This window comes from Cicer arietinum, chromosome 6 (genome assembly GCF_000331145.2).
Source record: "Cicer arietinum cultivar CDC Frontier isolate Library 1 chromosome 6, Cicar.CDCFrontier_v2.0, whole genome shotgun sequence".
Classification (NCBI taxonomy): Eukaryota; Viridiplantae; Streptophyta; class Magnoliopsida; order Fabales; family Fabaceae; genus Cicer; species Cicer arietinum.
The window spans coordinates 29,538,322-29,548,072 of NC_021165.2; the positions used below are offsets into that span (position 1 = coordinate 29,538,322).

The window sequence follows — 9,751 nt, forward strand, 5'->3', positions numbered from 1 at the left end:
ATTTTTTAATTTTATATGATATTCTATTTCAATTCGTCCAAAAAAAATTAATATATTTAAATTATTAAAAGTATAATATCTAAAAAAGAATTAAAATTTAGTATAATAATTATAAATAATGAAAAAAAGATATTATTTATATTAAATTAAATAAATTGTTCTAATAAACTAAAAGATTTTTTATGCAATATGTAATTTAATATTTTTAATTAAATAAATTTTTCTAAAATTTTGAATTTGTCTTAAAAAAATTTTGGTCTGACATGAACTAGATTAAATTAGAAGGTAGATTCATGTTAATCGATTCTGACAAATTCTCGTTCCTAACTGTAGTATTTGTTTAATTGTAAACAATTTTTTTGATTGCTCCAATTATGTTTATTGATGATCGGTTTGTCTAACTCACAAAATCTAAAGCGGGAGGTTGTGTTACTGTTGTCAAATGCCTCTCTAGTTGTCACGTCACTTATTTCAGATGAAAAACTAAAATTGAGGAAATATTAAATTAGAGAAAGAATATAAAAAATTGATGAAACTATAATCTAAAAAGCATTTATATTCCAGCGATCAAAACTGCCTTTTTATCTTCCATATATTATAAAAATATACGAAATAGAATATTAAACATCTACATTTATTAAGAGATTGAACCAGTTTGGATTAAGAGATTGAAGAATTAAAAATTTTGCATTCAAATTTAAGAGAGAAGAAAAATACTAACATAACAATTAATTAATACTTTGTCCATTTAAAAAAAAATTATTTTAAACAAAAAGTTTGAACACATATTAGTAACTTAAATGTAAAAATTTTACTTTAAAATTGGTGTTTTTAATAATTCAAAAATTTATATATTATGTTGATAAAAAATTCTACTTTTAAGTCCTTAAGTTTAAATATTAAATATTTTGTTTTAAATTTAAATTCGAAAAATTTACTATATTTTAAAAAAAAAAAAATAATAATTTACTTTTGAAGAGCAATTATTAACATAGCCATTGTGTTAACTCACTCTTAAACCCTAGAGTTATTATTAGCTTGACCATTATCTTAACTAACTCTTAAACCCTAGAGTTATGTGCTATCACATCAAGTGGAAGAATCTTCACAGGGAATGTCTATAATCTCTTTAGACTTTAGATGGATTTAGAGAGAAAAGAAGGGTTTCCTGCTAACTACCTTAAACAAAAATAAATAAAATTAGTCTCAGTGACAAATGTCAATCAATTAATACGTTTCTATATAATAAAACCAAAAACCAACATCATGTGTGCATAGATGAGAAAGTTTTACAAGAGAATGTGATTTTTTAGATTAAATCAAATTCTTAAAAATTAATAACTTTACTTAGATAATAAATTTAAATAAAAATTAAAATAAAGAGATTTTATAAGGAATGTTGTGAAAATTAAATTAAGGTAATTTTAAATATCACTTTTTTTTACAAATAATTTTAAATATTACTTGAGAAAATTAAGAATTAATTTTTTTTTTATTTACTTTATAAAATATAAATCTTAAAATAGTCTTTATATTTATAAAAAATCACAAAATTAATTTTTTTTATGTTTTAAAATTTGCATGTTAGTCCCTATAATTTTGTAAAATGATTATTAATTTTCAAATTGGTCTATATAATTTTGCAAATTTGTCTCTATAAATGTAATATTTTTAACGCCTAATATATAATGGTCGCTTTTATGATATATTTTACACTAAAATATAATATCAGGTCTCTTTAATGTAATTTTTTAATGATAAATAGAGTTTAAGAAAATGTCAATTTTTTGATAATTATATTGTAATTTATTAAAAGATAAACTAAATTTATTTAGACTTATGTTTTAACTAATAATCAATGATTGAGAAAAAAAACTAAAATCAATTATCAAATTATAAATAAATAGAACCTCGAAGGTAAAATTGTGAACATTGCCTCTATAAATGTAATACTTTTAATGCTTAACATATAATGTTCCCTGTTATGATGTATTTTACACTCAAATATATTTTAAGGTGCCTTTGTTTTAGATTTTTTTATAAAAAAATCTATTATTTTAAATTAAAAATTATTTATTATTTAAACGGTATTGTTTTAGATTTTTGAAACATTATTTTATTAAATAAATTATCTTTTTATTAAAAATGAAAAGTTAAAAATAGCAGTTTGAGTACTTAAAATACATTAATCAATTTTAAAATATGTTTAAGAAATAATAATTAAAAAAATCATATTTTTATGATAATTTTGTAGTTTAAAAAATAATTTTTATAAAATTGTATGTAAATAGATTAAAAAATCATTTTTATGATAATAAATAAACAAAAATCAAAAAATTATTTTTAAATAAATTTTTATGAAATAATCTCTAAATTTTTAAACTAAATATTATTTTTATTTAAGTTCAAACAAACGTACAATATTATTCAAAAAAATAAATAAAAAATTTTCTAGAAATATTGACAGACACAAGTTGTCTCATTCTTAATTATTAGAAAACATGTTATTGGTAGTTTATATGGACGTGACACACTAAGTACAACTAGTATAAAGGATAAGAGACATCGTCTGACTGTCGTAGGAGACATCGCTTGACTGTCGTAGCACCGTTTGGTTCTTTTTGCTTAATAGTAAGTTTTTTTTTGTCTTTGTTGCCTTAATTGTCAAGGACATGCTTTGTTGTATGAATTCTATGAATGAAATAGTTGTGTAAATTTGAAACCAGTTCCTCTGTTTTGGCTCTGGTTCAAATTGTTTGTTTTACATGTTTTACTGATATCAAAATGGTATAATTGAGATTCTGCTAGTGTAAATATAAAAAAAATATATATATTTTTAATTTGTAAGGAACCAAAGAGTTTTCGCCATTTAAAATTTGTGAATTTATTGAAAAAGAGATATGACAACAAATTACAATATCGTTTGATCCAATATCAATGCAAATTTAAATTTTAGTAATTGGGAACTCTTGATGACAACACATTTAAAAACTCACAATGTTTGGAGCTGTGGTTCTTGGATTACAACAAGGAGCCTATGAAACCACTCGAAGAGACCAGTTGACACTTACACAAATACATCAAGGAGTCGAGTATTCAATTGATGGAAAATAGCAAATGCTAAAACTGCTAAAGAAGCGTGAGACATATTGAAACTCTCACATAAAGGAGTAGAGAAAGCCTAGAAATCAAAATTGCAATCTCTACAAAGAGAATATAAAAGGTACGAAATGTCTAGTTTAGAAACCGTTGAACAATATTTCTCTCGTGTTACAAATCTTGAGAATAAGATGAGAGTGTATGGAGAATGGTACATAACCGTATATTCCCTTTGAAAATTCAACATGAAATATTTACTTGCTCGAGTTCTATGATTCCAAATGATGATTGGTTGTGTCATATGAGATTTGGTCACTTTCATTTTTCTGGCTTGAATTACTTGTCATGAAAAGAATATGTTTATGGCTTGCCTATAGTAAATATTCCAAATGTATATGTGAGACTTGTCAAATTGGAAAGAAGCATAAAGAATTTTTCAACTAGAAGATCTTGGAGGGCAAGAAACTACTAGAGATAGTTCATTCAAATTTGTGTTCAGTTGAAATACCAATATCTGGTGGCTGAATATATTTATTTACTTTTGCTAATGATTTTAGCAGAAAGACTTAGATACACTTTTTGAAGCAGAAATAAGAAGCTTGTGATGCCTTCAAGACATTTAAGGCATTTGTAGAGAAACATAGTGGTTGTAGAATCAAAGCACTCTGAACTGACATAGGCCAAGAATGATTATAAAAGAAGATTCATGTTTTTGAAGAAAATATAAAATAAGATTTGATTCTGATTTATATTGAAGACAATCTTTGACCAAGTTGAAAAGAAGATATGATCAAGATTTGATCATGATTTATCACAAGTTATTTATAAGACAATTTGATCAAGATTTATCTACTACAAAATATGAACAATATCAATATGAAGAATTAACAAACTCAATATGAATAACATAATCAATCTAGAAGAACTGTTCAAATTTGATTCCAAAATAAAGAATTGACTAAATGACAGATTTTGAAATGACAGATTTAGGCCTAATGTCATATTTTCTTGGCATTGAGATCACTCAATGGAACGATAGAATTTTTATTTCTCAAAAGAAGTGTACAACTGACATTCTGAAGATGCAGAATTCAAAACCTGTTTCCACGCCAGTTGAAGAAAAGTGGAAGCTGACAAGAGAAAGTGATGCTAAAATGGTAGACTCAATCCTATATAAAAATTTCTCTCGAAAGCCTAAGATATTTGACTACAACTAGACCATATATAATATATGGAATTGGATTGCTTAGCAAATTAGAAGAGGCATGTGATAGTCATTTGCAAGGAGCAAAGAGGATTTTAAGATATATCAAAAGTACTTTGACTAAAGGATTTTTTATGCTAATAATAATGATGTGAAGGTTGTTGGAAATCATCAATAATAGACTCAGAAAAAAGAATCGATTCTTTTACTCTTCTTCATTATCACAAACTTATCTAAATCAATCAATTTAAGAAACATAAAAAGCTCAAACATTTTATATGGACATAAAATCAAACACCTTATGTGAAACAAAAAAAACTCAAACACTTTATATTAACATAAAATCAAACACCTTATGTGCAACACAAAAACTCTAAAGAAAAATCAGCACTAACGTCTAATTGAAACTCCAAATCAAAATTCCAAATCAATGCTCCAAACTCAACACTAACAATATAAGCTTTAAATTTCATGCTAACAAAAATCAAACCTACCAAAAATCAGCAATAACAAAGTAGAACTTCAAACCTTTTGAAGAAAGCAGCAACGCGATCTGGAGACAGATGAGGAAAGGTTGCGGCGAACAGAGAGGCGAGAGCGACGAACGGCCACAGAGGCAGTCAGGCAACGGCGGCCGCAGTCTCGCAGCAAGCAGAGGAGTGATTCGTGATTTGGCAGAGGAGCAGAGGCGGTCGCGCGTTTGTCGTGATTGATTCGTGAATTTGATTATGGAAGAGGGAGAGAGGAAGGCTGTAACTTGTAAGCAAAAGGGAGAGATTAGAGAGAGGAAGAAAGAGAAAACCGAATTAGGTTTAGGAATTCTTGTAATTGTTTAATTTTAATAAGGGCAGTTTAGTCATTTTATCTATAAACAAAGTTTTTATATTTTTTTTCTTGGGGTGGCCGCGACTCCTTGTCCCTATGAAGCTCCGCCCCTGTGATTCTTTCTCACAAATTTAGAACTTATAATTCATGGATGACAAAATTCTAAAACTATGGTAATTGATAATGTACATGACTATTGAGTTTTAATGCATAAATAATATAAGTCGCTTAACAATAGATTAAGACTAAATTTGGAGGTTGTCTTATACTTCAAACCCAAGTAAAGAATTTGAGTTCTCTTGATATAATACAAAACAAACAAAATTTCTATCAATTTTTCTATTTTTCAACATTTTATTATTATCCCCATTCTTATTTTTTATTTATTTCAAAAGTTAGTACAAATACTATGCCCAAAATATTTTATGTAACCATATATAATTTAAGAGTAGAGTTATTTATTAACTATTGTAATGCAAATCTTAATTATGATTGATTTAGTTTAGGTTGGTTATTGAAGAATTAAGAGAGTTAGAACTAGGGTTGTGCAAAAAATCCGGATGAGGCCTAAATCTAAAATCGGATTCAAATCTATTTTAAATATCCGATTAGAATCATATGGTTATAATCCGGTTTATCTATGAACCGGTTGGATAACCATTTATGTTTTATATTTGAATATGATTTTTATCCACTTAACTCCTAAAAATTCTAAATCCCTAAAACTCTAAAACGATTCTGATTCTGATTTTGAGATTCTTTTTTAAATTTATTTTTTTTCAAAAAAGTATCAAAAAAAAATTAAAAAAAATTTTTTATCAGAAAAATTTTAAATTGAACTTCTTCTCAAAAAATTTGGTGAGAAAAATTTTAAAAAAATTTATCGAAAAAATCGATTTTTTTCTCGAATTAAAAAAATTATAAATCATTTTTTATCGAAAAAATTGAAAAATTTTTATCAGAAGATTTTAAGAAAAGATCGAAAAAAAATATAGAAATCAATTTTAAAATTGAATTTTTCGAAACTGGTTGCTTAATTAAAAACATGTTATTTACCCATAACTAATTTTACAATTGATTTTATAACCGGTTTTAAATCAAATAATAAATTTTGTTATAAATGTAAATCTATATATTGATTTTAAAATAGATATGGTTTAGTTTTTTATAGTTTTTTCATAACTTATGTTAGTAAAGAAGAAATAAGGAACACACTTACTTAAATGTTTTCATTTCTCACTATTACTAACACTTATGCTCACTCACTCCACTCCCACATTCCATTTTAGGATACCATTTTATTTATTTATTTTCTCGATCTTGAAATAAACTACATCATCATCCCTTTCTCCTCTTTACTCATTAACATCCCTTTTAATTAACCTTATACTTCACCTAAGCATAATGAGAATGAAAGAAATACAACATAATTCTTCCCCTTCCTTTGTATATGTGATGAGAAAAAGATAAAAGAAGAAATTGAAGGATGAAAAAATGTAGCAAGAAGTGAACTTTGGATGGAGAGAAGGTTAGGGTTTACTATGATGAGGAATTTCTCATCTCCTTCAAAAGTTTCTAAAGTAAGATAGAACCCCAACTAAAATCTTCTATAGAGTGTGTTTAGGGTTTTAGATTGAATATGAAAGAGATTAAATAAATATTTGTCTATTTTCATTCATAAATATTAAGTTGTTAAGCCTTGCATGTAATATGTTTGTTGAATGTTCTACGTTAAATTTTGTTTCATGGAATGCATGTTGTAATGCTTTTGAGGTGTGACTTGTATGTTTTATGTATTGACTTTGATTGTTGTGATGTGGATATGTGTTGACGTGGGTTCCTTGAAATATCTCCTTCATTTTCATGATGATGATTAAAGAGGGTTTGAGAGTTAGAATGGAAAAGAATTATGTTGAAATTCGTAAAATAGAATTTTGCATCATATAAAATTCGCTTAGAAAATTTTAATTGGCTAAGAGAATTTATCAATTTGAGAAGGGGGTTCTTTTCTGTTTTAAATTCGTTTTTTCCTAATCTAGGAGTATATTTTGACATTATGTCTAGCACTTCAATTTGGTACTTAAATAATTATAAATTATTGTTAACTCTTTTATGAATGATCTAAATATTTAATATTGTATTTTTTTTATATATTGGTGTGATATATGTGAATTGAATGAAATATTTTATTTTGTATTTACGCAAATGCATGGATGAATATATATATAATAAGTTGATAAATAAGAGGATTGAGATTAGTCCTATATATTCTGACGGATTTTTTTCTGTAAAAGAGAGATATAATTTTACAGTGAATTGACTTTAATCATTTCCGTAAAAAGAAAATTAGTAAGAGAATAGAAATATTCTTGTGGTCGTGAGTTTTAATCTAGCTTACTATGAATGAATATCTCTTTTATATATATATATATATATATGAGTCATGTTTAAAATAATCCAGTATACTGATTTTTTTTTAAAATCTTGACTATTATCATATAAATTTATCAATTTATATGATTGCTACATATATAATTCATTTTAATAATTAAAATAAAACTTTAATTCCATTATGTTACGGGTGAATTTAAAAGTTACTAATTAGATGACTTTTTCAACTTAGCACACTAAATATAGTTAAGAACATCTTAAAAATATTTTTCTTATTACGTTATTTTACAACTCCCTGCGTTGTTGGGATAATTGATATTTGTTATTTAAATTTTGAATTAAATAAATTATGTTCTTATGTTCTATTTAGCTCACTTTTATTTATACTTAAAATTGAAAGTTATTATATAAATATATTGTTTAAAATATTTGACACCTCTAAAAAAATAAATGAAGTGAATAAATTAATAATTAATATTATAAATATTTATAATTAATTATACAAAAATAATAATTATTCATTTAAAAATTAATAATAGATATTGTTCAATTTATTTTTAAAGGGAATTGTTATCCCATATATAACTTTTTTTACGTATTTATTAGAAGTACCCGTATACAATGTACCATATATGTTAAAAGTTAAATATTAATTTGAATAGTAGTATAATTTCTCTCGACTTCCACACACAAAGTAAAAACTAATTTATCATACAATTTCTTTGTGAGATAACCGGAACAAAGCTCTAGAGCTCGTACGTGTCATTAGAATAGTTCCAAAATCATGCGTGTCTTGTTTCCACCTTCGCCGCGTCTGTTACACATGTCACTTAATAACCACTCTTTTCATTATTTACCCTGTTGTCATATTTTGGTTATTTCTCAAATATTACCACTCACCCTAAAGATAAAGATCAATCCATGCAATATTAAATATTTTTTATACTTTGTTTTCTATATAAACCCCTTCAAACATTTCTTTTAATCACCTAGCTTGAGTACTAATCAAGAAATTGATATTACATAGCATTATCAACCAATCCAAAGTTTTGAGGAAAATGGCATCTCAACAAAACCGACAAGAGCTTGATGAGAAAGCAAGGCAAGGAGAGACTGTTGTTCCTGGTGGTACTGGAGGCAAAAGCCTTGAGGCTCAAGAACATCTTGCTGAAGGTTACATATATTATAATTATGATATGATAAATAAATCCATACATTTACTTCTCACATTCTCTCTATAATATGTTGAGAATGGTTTTTTTTTCAAGTTTAATGTTTCAACTAAAATTAATGCAAAAATTTTAGTATTAAAAATTGTTTCAATTTTATATTGGTATCTTTGTTAAGCAAAATGTTTGTGTTACAAAAAAAAGGACGAGTTTTAACTAATCCAACTTAATATACAAAAAATTAAATAATAAATAGTATTTCAAATTTTATTTGGGTTACATTTGTTAAGCAAAAAATTTGTGTTAAGAGTTATTATTTCTGTTACAAATTATCAAAATGTTTATTTTTAGTTAAGTTGTTTTAGGACAAGTTTTAATTTATTTATATATTATTTTAGTTTTTTATTTTGTGATTGTCATAATTTTTGCTACAATTGCCATTGTTTTAATTATTATTGTGTATTTGGTCTTTGTTTTTTTTTTTTGGATCAATAAGTTGAAATTATTTTTGGTGATTATTGTGTAAATGAAGGGAGGAGCAAGGGAGGGCAGGCAAGGAAAGAACAACTTGGGAAAGAAGGGTATCAGGAGATGGGCCGTAAAGGTGGATTGAGCACTATGGACAAATCAGGTGAAGAGCGTGCTGAAGAGGAAGGTATTGACATTGATGAATCCAAGTTCAAAACTGGTAGTGGTAGGAACCAGAACAAGTGATCTTGCATGTGTGTTAACTCTTATGCTAGCTATACTAAAATGTTTGTCAAAATATGGTTTAGGTTGTGTTTGTTGTGTGTTTTAGTTGTAATAATTAGCTAGCATAGTGACAAGGACAAGTCTAATCATAGGTATCTTTAGGTGAAATGAAGGTATATATGAATCTAGGAGGTTCTTCCTTCATTTTCAAGTAATATGTTTTGTATATGTAATGTCGATGTCTAATGTTAGAATGTTTTTTTATCTTAAAAACGTTACGGTGATATTAGGTGGTTTGAATGAGAATTATAATCTCTAAACAAGGAGGATAAAATAAACAAAATTTATATTACAAAAATTTGTCAAAACT

At 25.9% G+C, this 9,751-nt stretch overlaps 1 protein-coding gene across 1 annotated transcript; it reads left to right on the forward strand.

The window, feature by feature from the left end:
- Positions 1-8,483: 8,483 nt before the first annotated feature.
- On the forward strand, positions 8,484-9,645 carry LOC101500678 (protein SLE3). The gene is made up of 2 exons (XM_004506672.4): positions 8,484-8,692; positions 9,221-9,645. Exons 1-2 carry the CDS (start codon positions 8,578-8,580, stop codon positions 9,400-9,402), a joined length of 297 nt encoding a protein of 98 aa, XP_004506729.1. The 5' UTR covers positions 8,484-8,577; the 3' UTR covers positions 9,403-9,645.
- The last annotated feature ends 106 nt before the right edge of the window (positions 9,646-9,751 follow it).